The 19,580-nt window shown below is 56.3% G+C and overlaps 2 protein-coding genes across 2 annotated transcripts; one reads left to right on the forward strand and one right to left on the reverse strand.

The window, feature by feature from the left end:
- PPP1R13L (protein phosphatase 1 regulatory subunit 13 like) lies at positions 1-15,491 on the reverse strand. The gene is given in 15 exon segments (XM_027620214.2): positions 1-1,042; positions 2,081-2,280; positions 3,965-4,131; positions 4,252-4,385; positions 4,489-4,620; positions 6,984-7,438; positions 8,557-9,025; positions 9,324-9,415; positions 9,492-9,590; positions 9,681-9,969; positions 9,971-10,098; positions 10,101-10,191; positions 10,564-10,706; positions 10,813-11,170; positions 15,453-15,491. Coding segments are annotated over 14 exon segments (2,493 nt in total). The 5' UTR covers positions 10,868-11,170; positions 15,453-15,491; the 3' UTR covers positions 1-1,003.
- Positions 15,492-17,227: 1,736 nt separating this feature from the next.
- Positions 17,228-19,573, forward strand: POLR1G (RNA polymerase I subunit G). The gene is made up of 3 exons (XM_027619859.2): positions 17,228-17,299; positions 17,675-17,816; positions 18,172-19,573. Exons 1-3 carry the CDS (start codon positions 17,278-17,280, stop codon positions 18,665-18,667), a joined length of 660 nt encoding a protein of 219 aa, XP_027475660.2. The 5' UTR covers positions 17,228-17,277; the 3' UTR covers positions 18,668-19,573.
- Positions 19,574-19,580: the final 7 nt, after the last annotated feature.

Raw genomic sequence — 19,580 nt, forward strand, 5'->3', positions numbered from 1 at the left:
GAAAGTCACTCTTCAGGGTCACACCCTCAACAAGGCCGCCTGGATTTCGGGAAGATAAAGCCTTGTTGAAGACGGTCTCCCAATCCATAATTTCAACACACACGAGGAAAAAATCCACCATGAGTGAGAACCAGCAGACACAGCAAATTATAAAAGTAGATGGCCCCAAACTTCAGACTATAGAATTATCATACATATACTATAAAATAAGCTTAAAATGTTTAAAGACATAAAGGAAGAATCCAAAACATGAAAAAAGATCAAGACACTACCAAAACAACAAAAAACAAAAAACCCCCTCTCCCCCCATAAAAAAACCCCCACAAAAAACAGGTGTGTTTGGAAGAAGTATTGGATTTACATGACAGAAATCCCTTAGAAAGGGGCTTCCTTAAAACTGGTTTGTCGAAATCCGTAAGGGTGATGCGCACTTATTAGGTCAGAGGGGGATCCAAAGAGAGGGAAGTCAATTTTGGTGCAAACTACCTTTATTTATAAGGAAAAATGTCCCCATTTGGTTATAAAACCAGCACTGGGTGAAGGCACTTGACTGGGGAGAGGTGGGAGACCAGGGTGTCTCGCCCAGCCCTGGAGAGATGGGGGCAGAGGTGACTCCCAGGGAAATCCAGTGGAGGTGACACATCCCAGGCTCCCCTAGGATGGTGTGTTAGCTTGTTTTGAAGGGGTGGGAGGGGTTGGCAGTAGGAGTGGGAGGCACTTTGGACGGGATCTGATTTGGAAATGGAGGAAGGTGGTGGGGGAGTCTCTTGCCTCCAATGATTCCCAGCCTCAAGGTGATCTCCCGTGGCTAAGGCAGTTTCTAAATGCAAGGCTGAGGTTCTCCTTCTCCCTTGGGCTTCCAGGGAAGCAGAGAGCTAGAGGTGAGGACCCCAACCCTGTAGGGCTTGGGGCCCAAAGAGATGCAGCAGTTACTGAGGAAGAGGTCTGGGGCAAAGGCAGGGCTGCTCCCTCCTGCCTCCCTTGGCAACGTCCTTCTGTGCAGCTAGACCTTATTCCTCTGAGTCTTCACCCTGGGAAAGAGCTGAGGGAAGGCAGGATCGTTAGACACCAGGAACCCTCTCTTTCATCCCACCCCACACTTTAATGGAGTCACCTAATCCACCCCCAAATAGGCGTGCTGTCTCCATCCTCCCCGCCCTACCTAACAGACTCCTTCAGCGGACTCCCAAATCACTCCAGAATCCCCAAGGCCCCTGTCACGACCAAGCACCAGATAGAGGCTTAGACTCAGCAGCCCAGTTGATGAAATTGAATTTTCCGAGTCGTCCATACTGCCATGAAAGAAACACCTGCTTCTCCCTACCACCATGGCTGTCTCGTTGGGACCCACCTCCGCCCATCCCCAAATTAAAAGAATCTTCTCCCCTAGGAATATAATGGGATCTTCTGGCCTCTTCCCTTAACCTAGTGCAACCTCCCTCAATTCTACCATCATTTTAATAATGGATTCTTCCTCCCCCTGCCCCCTGCAGTGTAACAAAAGCTTCCTCACCACTACACCATTAATACACAATTCTTTAACTTCCCCTCGGTTACTGAAATGGGATTCTTCATGGCTTCCCTTGGCTAAAATACATTCTTCCTTGCCTCCCCAGTAATATAACTAGGGATGATAAAAAATATTTGATTGAGGGCGCCTGGATGGCTCAGTTGGTTAAGCGTCTGCCTTCGGCTCAGGTCATGATCCCGGGGTCCTGGGATTGAGTCCCGCATTGGGCTCCCTGCTCCTTGGGAGCCTGCTTCTCCCTCTGCTTCTCTCTCTCTCTCTCTGTCTCTCATGAATAAATAAATAAAATCTTAAAAATAAATATTTGATTGAGCATGAACCAATCAAATAACTAGTAAGGCAGTGAGTTCCCCACAAAGTACCACAAGGAAGGGGCTCTTTCTCCCCCAACTGTAAGGTCCTCATCTCCCCACGACCCATAATGGATTCTTCTGACCTCCCTTGCCCCCAGTGGAATGGACTGTCCCTTTTGCTCCTCTTTTTCCCAGAATCAACCCCTTTCCCCAAATAGCCCCAGGACGCTGATATAATACATATCTCTTCCGGGCTCACCCCGAAGTAGTTACGGGGTACGTAGCCCTCCTGGCCATGTAGCGCGGCCCACCACCAGTCCGTCTCCTCGGGTCCGTCCCTCCGCAGCACAGTGACCGACTCGCCCTCGCGGAAGGACAGCTCGTCCCCAAACTCCGCGCTGTAGTCCCAGAGGGCGTAGACCACCCCGTTGTGCATCAGCCCCATGCTCTGCTCCACATCTGAAACATAAACGGGCACAGATTGTGAACGCCCGGTTGGGGGTGGGGGGTGGAGGAGTTGGAACACTCAGGGACACAAGACACGCTGAGGACAGGGACAGGCCCTGGGATGTGGCACCCCGCCCACACATACACACAGCTGAGGCATGAGCCACTTGCAAAGTTGTGTAACCCTGTCTGGAGAGGGGCGCCTAAGCTGGAGTCACCTGCCGAGGACTGGCAGTCTCTAGAATTCGAGAACATCAGGGTGCATCAAACTGGGGCCTCCAAACCCCGAGGCAGGGTCAGTGGTCCCCATCCCCTCATGAACATCGTCAAGTCCCTGTGTCACTCCCAGAGGTGCGGTCGGCTGCGGACCGCCCCGCCCCCCCCCCCCCCCCCCCCCCCCCCCCCCCCCCCCCCCCCCCCCCCCGCCAAGCTGGACAGTTTCCATAATCTCAACCCCTCCTTCTGATGGTACAGCCCTTCCCCGCCTCCCCCTAAGTGCTCCCACCTCCCTCTTCCAGATGGTGAGTCCACATTGCTTCCCCTCCCCAAGTGACAAAATCTCCAGAGGATGCAGTAACTTCTCCAGAGGGTATAGCCCATCCCCCACTCCCGCCCCGTGAAAGGGTAATATTTCCATCAAGAATTTAGCCTCCCCTTCCAAATGGTACAGTCAACACTGTTCCCTCTCTGTAGTGGTTCAGTCCACCGGGTTCCGGTTCCGGCTCTCTTCCCAGCCAGGTTGGGTGTCCAACCTCTACCTGACCCTCACAAAACTCTCCGTGTCGGATGCAGACAGAACAGTCCAAGCTCCACATCTCAGAGGCTCCACCTCCCTGTACAAATGTGTAAGGGCCCAATGCCCCTCCCCGAAGCTTATAGTCTATTTCGTGCCCCAGTGGTGCAGTCCCTGTCTACCCCTGCTCACCCATAAGCCCCAAGGCTCTCCTCCAGTTCCTGCCATTAGGTGGTACAGAGGGCTCTCGTGTGGCCTTAGAGGCTCACCTCTCAAAAACATTGTCTCCCCGCCCACACACAGTGAGTCCTAGAGCCTGACTCACTCCAGCTCTGTGATGTTCCTAACCCCACCCTATCATACAGTTTGCCCACCCACCCCAGGTGTGTAATACGGACGCTCTGCACAAGTCCTTGGTACAGGCTACCTACTTCCTCCCATCACCTGGTTAGGTGATCTGCCCCCCCCCCCCCATAAGGGAAGCCGCGTGTCTCCCTCCAGGTGGAAGAGTCCCCAAGCTCCTCCCCAGAAGCCATGGCCTGCTCACCTGCCAGGCGTGTGGCCCTGTGTCTCCCACACGGAGCACAGCCCACCTGTCCAGCCCTATGCCCGGTTAGTGGTATCATTGGAACGGCCAACTCCCCACGCCCGCAAGTGAGAAAGCAGGTGAACAGTGCAATCTCCAAGACGTCTCTTCTCCCTACAGGTGTCCAGTTTGCATGGCACAGTGCCCGTGTCCCCCCATCCCTCGAGGTTGGCAGTCTGCTCACCCCACACAGCCCGCCTGCACCTGCCAGCTGGGACGCCCTGTCCCCCTCCCCCGCAGGTGGTCCATCCCGCCGCCCTCCCTCTGTGATCCTGCCACTTGATTGGTCCGCAGTCTGCCCCCTCCCTCTCTGCAATTGCCAGCTGGGCGGCCGAGTCCCCACAACCTCCTCCCTCCCCCAGAAGCGTGCCTCGCACCTGCCAGGTAAGTGGCGCAGTCAGCGTAACCCTCGCGGTAGGGGTCGCACTTCTCGATGGCGGTGGCTCCGTCACTGAGCGTGGTGGCGAAGATTGCTGCGCCGTGCTGCACCAGCGCCGTGCAGATGGCCGTGTCGTTGCACGACGCCGCGCAGTGCAACGGTGTCCTAGGCGTGGAGGCGTGCGTGAGTGGCCGCGCATTCGCCCGTGGGTGCCCCGGCCAGCAGCGCGGTCCCGCCCCACGCCCGCCCGGTGCCCGCCCCGCGCGGGTCAAGGTCAGAGCTCACCAGCCGTGGCTGTCGGGGGAGTTGACGTTGGCGCCGGCCGCGATGAGGAAGTCCACGATGGGGTAATTGGCGCCGCAGATGGCATTGTGCAGGGCGGTGATGCCCTCCTCGTTGGGCTGGCTCGGGTCGTTCATCTGGGTGGGGGGGGGCGGGGGACGCGGAGGCTCAGTCCCCAGCCGCGGCCAGCCCGCGTCCGCCGCCCCCACCTCGCCTGCCCTGCACTTTGGCAGCACGCACCTCCTTCACCGCCTGCTGCACCACGTCCAGCTCCCCGGTCAGCGCGGCGTCCAGCAGGAGCACAAGCGGGTTGAGGCGCGCGCGGCGGACCTTCCGCGGAGAGCCCGCCTTCCGCAGCACCGAGCGCATCTCCTGGGGGGGACAGGGCAGGGGGTGGGGGCGGGCTTCAGTGACTTGGGGGTATTGTTAATATACCTATTACTTACAGAGGAAAATAGAGGTTCAGGGACACGGCGGCAGCCGCCCCAGTTCAACCAACTAGACAGGGGTAGGGCTGGGATTGGAAGGCAGGAAAGTACAGAGCCTGAATCCAGACGGCCATGGGGAAGGGAATGCCCTCAGTTCTATAGCCTTTGATTCCTTACAACAGTCAGGGAATCTGGTGAGTATAGGATCTTGGCCCCTGAGACCTGAAAGGAAGCCTTGATGATTCATAGAAGCCAGATATTCAACCCGTCCACAGTCTTAACTGCTTTTATAAAACATAAATACTACGAAACACACATGACAAACTGTTGTCCAATGTTAATTCCAGATGTTTGGAATAAGATTATTTAGCCTATTATTCCTTGTGTTTTCTTTCTTTTTTATTCCTTGTTATTTTCTTATTTTTGATGCTCATGGGTCCTCCTACCAGATTCATTTATTCGGAGCATACAGCATTTTGTGATTTTGGTCTTTGATGTCGATGATTTCAAGATCCCGGAATTTGAAGATCCCAAGAGCCAAAGATTTCAAAATTCTCTGAGGTTCAGCTATTTCGAATTTCCAATATTGTTGAGTCCAGGAATGCTAAGTTATGCCATGTCAAATTGCTGAAGACCCAAGATGCTGCATTCCCAAGATTCTGTGATTGGGAACGTTAATGTTTTATGGTTAGAATTTCATTCCAACAGATTGGAAGGAGATACTTAAAATGTTAATCATGGTTCTGAGTGCTGTGATTTTTGGCCTCTTTATTCTTTTTTCTATTTCCTCCTAGTTACTATGGTGTTTGTGTATTCTTCTCTAGTGGAAAATGTTCATTTACAATACAATTCTGGGGGTACCCAGTTGGCACAGTGGGTACAGCATGAGATTCTTGATCTCGGGGCTGTGAGTTCAAGTCCCAGGATGGGTATAAAGATTACTTAAAAAAATAATCTTTAAAAAAATAACAAAACAGAATTCTGTATTTCAACATATTAGTGCACTAATCTGTGATTTTTCTGATTCAAATGAGAAGAGTCTTTAATTTTCAGTTTTGGTGACTTCACGAATCACTTAATAACCATGGTTGGTGTTACTAACTTTTAAATGCTAAGATCCTGTTCTTTGAAACTTCGGCTCTTCGGGATTCTGAAGGTTCACTGTTCTGAGACTGAGAACAGGATTTAATTCTTGAATTCTGTGAATGTTCAAGTTTCTTTATGGCTAGGACTTTGTGATTCTATAAGGTGATTTCATTCTTCTGTTCTTGATTTCCAGATCCTGGATCTCAACATTTCCTGGCTCCAACTTTAGGAGGGCTTGGGAATAGGCATTTTGGGTGTCTACCTGGCCCCTGCTTCTTCCCTGGGAATCGTTCACCTCTCTCTGTCTATCCACACTGAGAGAACAGGACTGTTCCATAGACACTACCCACCCGCAGCCAAGACACAGGGACTGGAGCAAGTTCAGAAGGCCACCATCCCCTGGTCAAATGCTAACAATAATAATAGTGGTTAACAATTAAGTGCCAAGCACTATTCTAAGCACTGTATTCATATATTTAATGTTCACAGTAATCCTATGGTTATTCTCATCCCCATTTTACAGATGAAGACACTGAGGCCCAGAACGGCTAAGTATCTTGCACAACAAGGTCGCACAGCTGATATATGCCATGGAGCTGGGATATGAACCAGGCAGCCTAGCTCTGCAGCTGGTGCCCTTTATCACAACGCCCACAGCCTCAGAGACCAGAGACTTGCTCTTGCGATTTTGAATGAAAGCAGCTCTGAACAGCGTCAGAGGACACCATGAGCCTGAAGTAAGAGGTCATTTTCAGTCGCCATTTCTAGCCATAGCACAGGCTTGCTGAGGTCTGAGGGGAGAGAGCGATCCCCAGAGAAGGCAGACATGAGAGACCGTGTAGCAGTTGGGGAGAGAAATGGTGACTGTCTCGATTCAGGCAGGCTTTTCAGGTCCTGGAAGAAACACACCGACACACTCATTTCCAGGTGGTAAGATTCCGAGATTCCTGAAGAGATGCCCTTGGGGGCTGGTTATTGGGCGGAGCAGAGAGTCTCTGTGTGGCCAAGACTTGTGAATGCCTCTCCCTAGACATTCTCCTTGCCTTCAGAACACAGGCAACACCTGGATTAAAGACTACATTTCCCAGCCTCCCTTGCGGCAGGGTTCCTGGCCCACTGGAAGAGGCAGATGTGATGGGTGCAATTTCCAGGTCCTGTCCTAAAAGGGAAGGGGTGCTTCCGTGTGCTAATAGACCCCCTGTGTCCTCCTATATTACTTACCATGCTCTGCAGCTGCTCTGGCGGGCTGATCTGGGGCAGGGCTGGGGGTGGGAGGAGAGCTGGTGGGGCAGGAGCAGGGGGCCCTGCCCTCGCTTCGGATCCCTCACTGATGGGGGACAGTTCGGGCTCAGGCCCCCCAGGCCCACCGTGACGATGGAAGAGGCGGCTGATGATCTGCTGGTACTGCTTCTTGTGGGTGGGGGGCAGGGCTACAGCGGGGCTCTGCTCCATGGATCCCCTACGTTTGAGGGGCCGCGGTATCTCTGCCAGAACCCGTGCCACCTCCTCCAGCTCGGGCACTGACTGTGCCTCGGGTGGCAGTGCTGGCTGCAGCCTCGTGGGGCTGAGGGGCCGGGTGACAGCGCCTTCATCTACATCACCAGCCTCCAGCACTGGCGTCAGCAGCCCCTCGAGCTCCGGCTCAGGCTCCAGCTCAGGGGGAGGCTTGGGGGGGCCTAGAAGGAACACGGAGCCCATCAGAGAATGGGTCCCTGGGAGAACCCCAAGACTCCCCTCTCCAAGTCCACAACTTCCCGGACCCGTAGCCAGCATCTGATTCGCTGTGTGACCTCAGGGCAGTTCCTTGCTCTCTCTGGGCTACTTTCCGTGGGCTGTGAATAGTCTGATTGTGACATCTCCCATTTTATCGAGCACTTAGCATGTGCCTGCCTTACTGAATTCTCACCACTACCTTGTGAGGTAGATACTGCTATCACTTCCTTATTACAGAGAGAGAAGCTGAGCATCAGAGAGGGGAAGTCAGTTGCCCAAAGCCAGTGCAATTTGCATTCCGGGCCCTCTGACTTCTGAATCTTGTGCTCCTACCATCAGATTGGCCTTGACTTGCTGAGATTCTAAGAACTTCCTTGCCTACCCTCTCAGGCAGAATACTCTTGCTGGGACTAGAGTCCTGGTGCCTGATGGTCTCTTGGTCTTATTTCTCTCTATCAGAGCTTCTAAAGCAGGTAAAAACAGTAATGATCACTCTCTACACACGTTATTTCATTGAATGTCCCTCACAATCTACGAGGTAGATATTATTAATCTTTTCTGAGATGACAAAACAGAAGCTCAGATAGGTTAGCTAATTTATCCTGAGTCATACAGCAAGCAAGTCAGCAGTGGAGAGGGGCTCAAAACCCAATCTGTTTTAACTCTAGGCCCTGTGCTGGTCTCACGCACACAAACATATTAATAATTATTGTAACTAATATAATAGCTATTGAGATCTTCCTACACATCAGGCCCTATTTCAATGACTTTATATGGATTAAATAATCCAATACCATAATCAGTAAGATGGGCTCTATCACCTTTTACACTCAAGGAAACTGAGGTCCGGAGAGGTTAAGTGACTTGTCCAAGGTCACACAGCCTGGAGTCAGGCAGTCTGATTCAGGGTCCATGCTTAACCACTGTGCTATCCCTAGCTCCTGAGCAAATTCCCAAGCTCCTCTAGCCTTGCTCTCTGCAGGGACAGTGTCTGGCTGTGACGGCTCCCCCAGCTGTTCTGGTCCCCAGCCATTTGTCCTCCCTCTAAGCAGCCCTCTGGGCCCCCCCACTGCTGACTCACCTTCACTCACAGGGGGCCAAGTCTGTTGGGGAGGTTGAGGGGCAGGGGTTTGAGGCTGGGGCTGTGGTTGGGGTTGGGGTTGGGGCTGGGGAGGAAGCTGGGGCTGGGGCTGAGGGGGTGGCTGAGGCTGAGGGGGTGCCTGGGGCTGGGGAGGCAGCTTAGGCGGCGGTGCTCGGGAGAAGATGGGGGAGCCAGGGAGCATGGCCCTGCTGGCCCCATGCTCCCAGAAGGCATTCTGCAGCTTGAATATCATGCTGAGGGGGATGGGGCGCTGGCGCGGGGCACCGCGGGGCTGGGGGCTGGAAGGGGGCATGGGGATGCGGCTGACAGGCTGCCAGCTGCGGGGCAAAGTGCCTGATGGCCCCGCGGAGCCCAGTGATCTGCGGTAGCTGCCCACATCAGATCGCCTGTCGTTGGCCAGAGGGGAGACCTTGTAATTGCGGGGCAGAGTGGCGCTGGTGAGGTTGTCCTGGGGGAGAAAGAAGGAAGGAGGAAAGAAGGGGTTCAGGTGGGAGGAAGTTAGGGGGAGGGAATGATAAAGGAGGAGGGGAAAGGAGGTAAGGACAAAAGGTCAAGAAGGGAGAGAAGGTGAGGGAAACCAGAGGGAGTGAGGCAAAGGGGGTCAGGGAGAGGGTGGAAATCCAGGATGAAAAAGGAAGAGCCTGGGGTGGAGGGCACGGAGACTGGGGGTGCAGCCAGGAATGGGAGGTGGTCCTGACCGCACTCCCGGCCCCTGCCCACCAGCCCCCTCCCCAGCCGCCCCTCACCTTGCTGGTGGCCCCCAGCCCGTCCAGGCTGCTCTCTCTCCAGGGTAACAGCTGCAGGCCTGGCGAAGCAGGCCGCGAGAAGACGTCCAGGCCTGCGAGGCGAGAATCATTAGGGTCTGGGGGCTACCTCTCCTGGCTCCCCTCTTCCTCTGGTCTCCCACCACTCACGTTCGTAGCTCGCTGTCTGTGAAGATTTCTTCTCGTATGCCACGTCCAGGTCAGACTCATTCCAGGCTTTGGGGGGCCGCCGGCGCAGCGTTAAGTCGTCTAGGGAGAGGTGGCGAATTGGGATATAACGGGAGACTGGGTCCCAGGCCTGCATCCCTCCCACCCCCCAAAGGAGGCCCCCTCGTTCACCTTGAGCGCGCAGAGGTGGGGCGAAAGCGCTACCGCCCGCGCCCAGTAGGGGGCTCCCAAAGGCCACGGGCGTGTCATAAGCTGAAGTCTGGGGGCGAGGCGAGGGCCCGCGCTCGGGGAAGAAGGCCTGGGGCCCCTCGGCCAGGGGGCTGCCCCGCGGGGAACCAGCGCGGCCCAGAAAGTCGAAGGGCGTGGAGGGACCCTGCTGGCGGAGCGGGCCCGATCCGGGCCGCGGGGAGGGCGCACGGCCGAGGGGGCTGCCTGTGCCATCGAAGGGGCGGGGCCGGGGCCGAGGGCGCGCGGTCCAGGCTGCCGTAGGAATCCGGCTGCAGGTAGAGCGGGGTGCGCGGTGACGAGGGCCGGCCTTTCGGGGACAGCGGGCTGTAGGGGTGCAAAGCCGGGGCGCTCTCGGAGCGTCGAACGAGGTGTCTGCGCCGTCGGTGGCCACCTTCCGGGGAGACCCGCGGCTGCTGAAGGGCTCGGGGACCGGGCTGAAGCTGTACCGGGACAGCTGTGGGGAGGCCGAGACATTGAGGGGTCAAAGGAGACATTAGGAGAGGGGTTAGTAGATCAAAGAAGTCATCGGAAATTAACCTAGGGGAGTTGGGCCGGGGCCGGAGAGTCAGGCATAGGGAGCCCTGGTGAGCGGTACTGGCAAGACGGCCCTGAAATCAGGGCTGAGGCTAGCCGGTACGGTGTCCTTCTGCCTCTTAGAAAAAGACCCTTTTCTTCCAAGGGTCCTGTGAGATGTCCATTTATACTGGTCCCCTCTTTCAAGTGCCCTTAAATAGCCCACGGCCTGTACAACCCGATGGGGCAGAACCCCAGGCAGAAAGAAGCCGGCTTTGGGGGCCAAGGTGGGGACCGAGGCGAGTAGGCTCACCCTAGGGGGGGCTCCAGTCTGTGAGCCGGGAGGCGTGGGCGAGTCTGACCACAGCGACTCCAGCTGTTTGGTCAGTTCGTCCACCTTGGCCGCCGCTGTATCCAGCTCCATCTGCTTCAGGTCCATGTGCTTCATGGCCAGAGCTGGGCAGGAGGGAGGAGCAGTAAGGCCCGGGGCCTCCGGGCAGCGCCCTGCCTCCACCCTTGAGGGCCTCTCCGGAGCAAGCCCCGCCCCCTACCCCAGCTCACCACTGGAAGTTCAGGTCCAGAAGGTCCCTCGAGCTCTGGAATGCCTCGCTGTCCATGGTGCCGGCGGAAGCGGGGCGCCTACGGAGGTGTGTGGGTGGGTGGAGGGGAAGCCTTCTCAGACCCCGACCACAGGGAACCAGGGGTCATAGAGCAGCCAGACAGAGCCTTGATTCTCCTAGCTCTTTCCACTGGAAGCACTATGCCCTTCCACTTCCCTGGCTGGAAAATGCCAACTCCTTCAAATCCTCCTGGATGGCTCTGGACAATTCACTCGCTTGACGTAGCTCCTTGTCCATCTTTCTAGGTCAGTCCTAATAAGCCTTGAATCACTCCTTCAACAATTATGCACTGATTACCTACTGTGTGCCAGGCATTTGGGGGAACAAAGGAGGCAAAAGTAACTATCAATTCCTGAGTGCCTACTAGGGCCAGGAGACCCTATGCTAGATGTTAGGGATATCACTTTTTTTTTATGCTAGGGATCTTTTAATTTTTTTGAAGATTTTATTTATTTATTAGAGAGAGAGAGAGCAAGCACACGCGCGCACAAGCAGGGGGAGCCACAGAAGCAGAGGAGAAGCAGGCTGCCAAGCAGGGAGCCCGACTCGGCACTTGATCCCAGGACCCTGGGATCATGACCTGAGCCAAAGGCAGATGCTTAACTGACTGAGCCACCCAGGCGCCCCACTAGGGATATATATATATATATATATATATATATATATATATATATATATATTTTAATAATAATTGTGCTGCCTACTGTGTACCTGTGATGGTTGCTTGAGGGGATAATGAAATAAAATAACAACTATTAACTGAGGGGCCACGGCCTCCTAGAACTGTGCCAAAGGCTTGCACCTGATACCGCATTTAATGGTCAAAGTCACAGTAGCAGGCAAAAAAATGGGGCTAAGAACTATTTGTTCAAGATCAGCTTGGAAGGAGTCAGCTGTATTAGGTTTCACCACCTGGATCTAACTTGTTAGTCTAGGTTGCCTCGACCAGACTGGAAGAGTCCCAGAGGGCAGGGACCACTCAGCTTCCTCTCCCCAGAGTCGACCTTGTTCACGGGTACCCAGTGTTCACAGGAAGAACAGGGAAGTGGCTGGGGGTGGCTGGGCTGCTGTGGTCATTGGCTCAGTGGGAAGGAGCCAGGCCACAAGGAACCAGTCAAGCCAGCACCATCCCCATCCCCATGGTAGCCACCACGCCCGCCACCTTGGCCACCTCCCCAGGCTGCACCAACCACTTAGCTTTGGAGGTGCAGGCGTGGGCAGCGGGGCAGGCTGGGGCATGCTGATTCTGGCCTCTGTCTGGGAAGCCTGGGGAACAGAACCTGTTGGGGCTGGTGGTTCATTTGGGGTGTGTTGGGAGTGTGTGACCTTGGGCAACAAGTCCCATCCACTCCTTGGGGCCTCAGTTTCCCCAACAGTGAAAGGAGGAGGCAAATCAGCAATTCTAAGAGGCCTCTTCAATCTCTCAGAGGCCTAGATTCTGAAATTGTAAGGACTTTGAGGTTGTTATTAAAGCTCTACAGAGCCTAAAACTCTCAGCTTGAGAGTCTCTTGTCCAAAAGTTCTGAGTCCAAGATTCTATCTTTGGAACATTCTAGAATTCTCCAGTTTTGCTAGCTTCGATTTCTCCATCTTCCTGCACCATGTTCTATCTATCCCAAGATTCCACTGCCCTAAAAGTCTAGCTCAATGCACGGTTAGGGGAGTGGGTAAGATCACAAGTAAGGAGCCAGACTTCCAGGGGTTCAAATCTGGGGGCACCACTGACCCTGACAAGAGTGCCTCTTGATCTGTAAAATGAAGATATGGACTATAGTGAGGATCCAACTGGCCAGAGGGTGCAAGAGGAATTAAGGCTCTGAGAATTCAGGCCTCAGAAAGTATGGACTCCAGGAATCAGAACTTGGGGCTTTTAGAAGCTCAGATACACAGGAAACACTCTGCGTCTGTTAAAATAGGAAAACGAACAATTCTATGCAGCCTCCCGGTGCCAGCATTCTGGCAGCGAGATGTTCTGTTGGGGGATTTCAGGATTCCCAAATTTCTAAGACTCCCGAGCCCACGCTGACATCTTCTGGCCCTAAGGAAATGGCAAGGCTGGGCGTGAGGCCCTCCCAGGGCTGGTGCGGGCAGAGGGGTTGTCGAGGCCACCAGGGGGCGCTCCGGGTCACGGCCCGCGGGCGGACAGTGCCTGAGCTCAGACCCCGGGAATGCGCTGCGGGCCTGGGCAGGTGCCTCACCTCCCGCGGCAGGGGAGCGGGGGCCGGGCGGGGCGCAGGGGCGGCGCACGTCGCGCCGCCGTTCCCAGGCCTCAGCCCTGCACCTCCAGCTCCCGCTCCCGCTCCCCCTCCTGCGGGCTCTAGTCCACCTCTGGGTACCCTCTAACCCCAGCTCCCATTCCTCCCCTTCCCCTCCACCCCTAACTCTCGGTCCCCCGGACTCATGCATACGGCCAGGCCAAGCAAGTTCTTCGGGGTTAAGGATCCCGGGGGCTTCTGGAGTACTCATCATCCTCAGTGGGAACCGACACAGAGCGTCAGGCTAGGCTGGAAATACCCCTGGTTGGACTCCTACATTTCTGTCCGGACAGACTGACGCTGGAAGAGACCCCACCCTCTCCGGGACTTGGTTTTCCCCCTCTGTGGACGACTGTGGAACAGGCTAGGGCCTTCCCCCTCTCTTAAGTCTCTACCCTGGACTAGTTATATAGTTTCTCTGTGCCTCAGTTTCCTGTGTGTATGATGGGAGAATTAATACCTTCTCCTCAGAAGGGTGTGAGGTTTGAGTGGCATAATTTATGTACAGTGTTTAGAACAACGCAGGGCACCAAATAAAGATCACACATATAGGATTCTTAATTACTGACCTTCCTTGGCTGTTCGTTGAGATAACATAGGATCTGACACACGGTGAGGGCTAAAGACCCAGAGGAATCTTTTTTCCCCAAAAGAGCCCTTTCAACTCTTTCTGAGTCTAAAAGCCCTGGGTTTTGACCTCTGGAGTCTCAACTTCCTAAACCCTAAATTCTCCCTGTACATTTGTGAGTTCTGGCTCATGGTCATGCCCAAAAATCTGGCAGAGGGGCACAGGCTGCCCTGGAAGATTCCAGAGAGAAGGTGGCAAAAGCCCAGGCTGTGGGCTCTCCAGCCTTAGTTTCCCCAGTGGAGTAGAGAGAAGTCATTGCCTGGGGTGGAGTCAGCAAGCCACCTTTGGGCAGTTGCCTGAGACCTCTGTAGACAGTGGGAACCATCTACCTACCAGTGCTGAGCCTGGCACGCTGTGAGCTCTGTCTTGGCAGCCATGGTTGGTTATTATTTTTAATTTCATCTCAGGCTATCACCGAATGCCCTTCAAGCCCAGACAATTAGGAAGTTCTCTCCCTCTCTCATCAGAACCCCCTGCCTTCCCCACCCCCCTTGTTCAATCCCCTCACATGTCACATGGGGGTGGAGAGAAGGGGGAGACAGCCAGAGGGAGGCGCCCGTCCCTGCCCTCCCCCGCTTCAAGGACAGACACACACCTCCAGAATTAGCCTCTATCCCTCGCTTATCTCCCACACTACCTCAGGTCAGACACATGGGGGTGGAGGTGACATTTCTCACCTCAGGGTCAGGGCGAGGAGCCCTAGGAGTGGGGGAGGTTAGTCAGAAAATCTGGTGGGAATGGATGGAATTCCGTCCCCCAGACAGCTGCAGAAGAAAGAGGAAGCCAAACTCTGATCAGCTCTGCTATCTGAGACAGCTGCTCAGAAGGGGCCAAATGCTAATCAACTCTACCTGTGTGACCTCTTAGCCTCAGTTTACCCCTGTCCTCTCTGTGTCGTGCCCAGCCATGCAAGCCTCCCAGAATCCAATCCCACCTTCTGGAATTCTGCCCTGAGTTCTAGAACCCCCTCTGCAAACCCCAAATATCTCCCACCTCCAAGGGGTAATGGGAGGCTCCCGCCCCCACGAGGGGGCGCCCTGGGGTGGAGGTCCCTCCTCTGGTTAGGCAGGTCTGACGCCCCGGTTAATGATATGTTGGGGATCTCGCAGCCGCACGCAGGTTGGAGAGCTGCCGCGGTCCCCCCTCCCCCGGCTCCCACCCCAGAGCCGGAAAGCGTAGGGAGCGCCGGAACCTAGCCTCCAGAGGGACCTCGGGGGCTTGTCCTGCTACATTTCAGGGCCCCGAGTTCCACTATCCCCATCCCATTCCTAATTCTGCCTCGAGACCTAGAAGCTCGGTGGAGAAAGCAGGCTGGAGGGCGTCAGGGATGGCCGCCCTTTCCAGAGCCCCATCAGTCCGAGTCTTGTCATTTCTACCAGGTCTCAGGCATCTGATACCCCCAATTCCCCTCAAAGACTCAGGCTTCTGAGGGACGCCCCAATTCGTGGGATTCAGGAGTCCCAGCTCCAGCGTCTCCCCGGGACCATGGCGTCCGAGCCCTCCATCCCAAGAACTCAGGCATCAGAGTTCCCTTTACTTTTGCCCAGTAAATATGAGTTCTTTCCTTCGAAGGACCCTGGCATCTGCGCACCCCCAATTCCACCCTGGGACTCAGCGTCCGAGTCCCCTCCCAGTCCTCCCAGGGACGCGGTGTCGGCCTCCTCCAGAGCCGCATGGACCCCAGTGGGGTGGAACTCACGGATCCCGGGCAGATCCTGGCACCGGGGGACTTCCTCCGGCTCAGGCCTCCGGCTGCGGGGAGCGCAGGACGGGGCGGGGCAGGCGCCGGGAACAGGTTAGACGACGTGACTCCGGCCGGAGGGAGGCGGGTCCCGGAGGGGAGGGGGAGTAGGGGTCGCCTCGAGCACCTTGGGACTTGTAGTCCTGGAGGGGCAGGACGCAGCCTGAGACGTTCCCATTGGGAATCACACGAAAGTCCATTTCACAGACAGAAAGGGCGAGGTCCGGAAGCCGAGGGCGACCTGACCACGTAGATAGACTCGACTTTAACCTCGCGGTGACTGAGGGAGACAGCGTCCTGAATCTCTGACCCACCCCTCCAGGCTTAGTTTCCCCCTTCTAGGAAGAAGGTGTGGACGCCACCAAAGAGGTAGAAGGTTAGAGGCTGGGGAAGACTCACATGCCCCGCCCCTAAGGCGAGAAGAGAGCCTCGCTAAATCAGTATCCCCTCGAGTCTCTGAGCCTCGATCTCCCCGTCCGGTAAAAAGGATGGGTTGGATCTTTACAGATTTTACCCAGCAACTGAGTCCAAAGTCGTAGGCTGGGACTACAATCCCCAGCAGCTTCCGCGATGGACGTCGGGGCGTCCTCCCCTCCTCGCGTCCTCTGGGAATTGTAGTTCGGAGCCCGCAGGGGCGGCGCCCGGGTGTCTCGCCCACGCTGGGGAACTGCCTGGTGATCCCCGACTGAAGGAACGCGTCCCCTTCCCCTGACCCTCTTTCCGCTCTGGGAAGCCGCTCACACCCTGAGAAACGGGGACGCCCCGATTCTCGAATAGGATCCGAAATCACGGCAGAGGGGGCGAGAAGTGGCGCTGACACACCGGCCAGGAATGCAGTCGGGTCACCCTGTCTAGCCGCCGTCCCGCGGCTCCGCCCGCTGCCCCAAGCGGTGCGGTCTCTGTGGAAAGGGGCGTGGACGCGAACCCCAAATCTGTGTCCACGTGCCGCTGTTTACACGCGCCCCCCCCCCACCCCCCGGCGGAGAAAGGGCACTGATCAAACCTTCTATTCCCCTCTCCCATCCTCAAAGCCTTCGGGAATGTCCCCCACGCAGTAGACTAAGTCCTCGGGGGCATCCTATCTATCTCATTGGTCCACAAACCCCGCCCCTTAGCCCGCACCGCCCCACGCGTGTTTACCACAGGAGTCTGGAGGCCCCGCCCCGGGGCCCACAGGCTCCTCCCCCTACGTTTCCCGCTCCCTAGGAGTTCAGAAGCCCCGCCCCTAAACTGGTACTTCACGCCCTCCGGAGGAATTATCCCATTTCTCCATTTTCCCACTTGTCCCACTCAAGTTCCGAATTTCCCAGGCATCTGGGCCTCCCAAGAAGGGATTGTAACACTGAAAGCACGGCCCTGCCAACCTAGACTCTTACCTGTCTCTTTAAGAATCTCAGACCACTCGAGCTTCCTGTCTCTTTAAGAGTTGGGAGCTACCAATGTGGCTGCCCCTTTAAGGCGACGTTGGAGCAAATAATGTCCTGAGAGATTGGGGGGGATACCCGCAGGGACCCCGTGAGGCTCTAACTCCCGCCAAGCAGCCAAGCAGCTGCTTTGGGGAGCAGATTTTCGGGAAAAGACGTCTTCCTTGGTTATCTGCTCTGCACAAGTGGAAATTCTCCCCAGTTCTGCTCGTAGAGCGAGCGGGCCCCGAGCGACACCCCCGCGCTCCCGCACCACATGGGCGCTCCCGGATGAAGCCCCACCCCCCTGGTTCCACGTGGTCAGCTGCGCAGCTCCCCCGCTCTCGGCGGCTCGGTCTGAGGGGGGCACAGGTCCCGGCATGGCGGGGACCCCGTCCGGCGGTAAGTGGCATCAGGGCGGGCTGGCGGGGTTGCAAAGAGTTGGCTGAAATGGAGGAGAAAGGGCCCCCGGGGGGCGTTCGGACGGAAAAAACGGACTTTCCCAGAGACAGGACCTGCGGAGAGAGTATCTCCCGCGAGGAAGGAACTTCGGGCTTAGGGAGGGTATGGGGTGGGGGAAACTACCGGTGGGAGGGAAGGGCGCCGCCAGGAATTGGCTCGGTGGAGATTGGGGCGCCCCTGGGGAACAGGCAGGAGAGAAGAGGCCGGGGTGAGGGGATTGAGGCGCTCAGGAGGCTGGACCAATGGGCCGATGGGCGTCCTAGAGGATTGGATCCGCGGGGCAGTGTCAGCAGGCTCCCGTTTCCTCTCCTGCAGGTGCTGCTCTATTCTCCTGTCCCCCCACCTTTACCGCGACGTCCCCAGCTTCAGAGCCCACTCGTTTTTCTTTGGAGGTGTTAAGGGATCCAGATACGGAACTGTGGCTTATCCAGGCTCCTGTAAACTTCGCCCCAGACTGGTGAGTGGTCCAGGCCACCTCCTGGGAATACGCCCCCACCCCAGTGGCTGAACTTGGGTGGAGTTTAGAGGGGCTTTCCTCGGGCATTCAGGGCGCCTGGGTAGCTCAGTTGGTTAAGCGTCTGATTTTGGCTCAGGTCATAATCTCAGGGTCCTGGGATCAAGCCCGGCATCTGGCTCCCCGCTCAGCGGGAGTTGGCTTCTCCGCCTCCCTCTGCCCCTCTCCCATGCTGGTGCTCCCTCTCTCTCAAATGGATGAATAAACCTTTTTTAAAAAAATGCTGTTTCTCAGCTCCTTTCCTCCCTTTCACCAGAAAAATCTGATGAAGCTTCTGCCTTCTCCTTTCTCCTTTCAGCCTCAATGGGCGGCTAGTGCCTCTCTCAGGCTCCCGGATTGTGAAGGGCAAGTTGGCGGGTAAGCGGCACCGCTACCGGGTCCTCAGAAGCAGCGGCCCCCAGGCTGGAGAAGCAATCCTGCTGGCTCCCTCAGGGGAAGCGGGAGGTGGACTCACCTGTGCCCCAGCCCCCCAGGGCAGCCTAAGGATCTTTGACGGTCCCCAAGAATCCCCCTCCGGGACCCTGCTGCAGCCCATCCCAACAAGCCCCCCACCACAGATCCCCCCTGGCCTGAGGCCTCGGTTCTGTGCCTTTGGAGGCAGCCTCCCGGTAACAGGGCCTGGGTCAGTCTTGGAACTCAGGTCACCAGCCTCAAGGAAGAGGAAGAAGAAGAGGCATATACCAGAGGCCTCAGTTCCCCAGGAGGCAGTGAATGGGCTTGGGGCCCTGGAGGTGGACACAGCTTTGGGGTCTCCAGAGGTGGATGTGGGGAAGAAGAAAAAAAACAGGAGCTAAAAACAGCTAGAGGTGATGGAGCCCGTAGCAGCAGAATCCATGGCTGAGATGTCGGAGCCCGTGGGGGCACCATTTCTGTCCACCACCAAGAAGAAGAAAAAGAAGCCCAAAGGGGCAGAAATGGTCGAACCAGAAGAGCAGACACTGGCGCCTGAAGAAAAGCCGGCGGAGCTGGAACTCACAATTAAAAGGGAGCCTCTGGAAGAGACAGTTTTCCCTCCCTCCAGGAAGAGGAAGAGGCAGAAGGGGACAGAAGGGAGGGAGCCAGGGGAAGGGATGCCGGCCGAGTCTCCACTGCAGCTGGAGCCACAGGAGGAAGCCAACCTGCTGCCATCCTCCAAGAAGAAGAAAAAAGAAAAGGGGTACAAAGTAATGATGGAGCCAGGGACCGAGGCGACAGAGCTGGAGATGGGCCCTCTGGAGTTCCCAGGGGAGGTAATGGAGCCTGAACTACCACACGAAGTTGAGCCTCAGGCTGAGGCAGCTCTGGTGTCCACCAAAAAGAGGAGGAAGAAAGAGAAATGGCAAAACGCAGCGGGGGAGCCGGGGGCAGAGGTGGTGGAGCCTTGGGTGGAGCCTGAGCCACCAGGGGACCTTGAGCCGCAGGCATCCACCAAGAAGAAGAAGAAGAAAGAAAGGGGCCACAAAGCAACGGAGCCAAGGGCCGAGACCAGTGACCCACAGGGGGAGGTGTCGGAGCTGCAGCTGCCAGAGGAGGGGGAGCCTGAGGCCAGGGCAGATCCAGTGCCCACCAAGAAGAGGAAGAAGCGGGGCCAGGGGACTGGGATGCCAGAGACAACATCCCAGGAGATGCTCGAGCCGCCGCTGAGTCTGGAGTCGGGGGAGGAGGTGGCTCCCGCAGGATGGGAGAAGAAGCGGAAGAAGCTACAGCAGGATCCCGTGTAGTCTCTTC

This window comes from Zalophus californianus, chromosome 17 (genome assembly GCF_009762305.2).
Source record: "Zalophus californianus isolate mZalCal1 chromosome 17, mZalCal1.pri.v2, whole genome shotgun sequence".
Taxonomy (NCBI): domain Eukaryota; kingdom Metazoa; phylum Chordata; class Mammalia; order Carnivora; family Otariidae; genus Zalophus; species Zalophus californianus.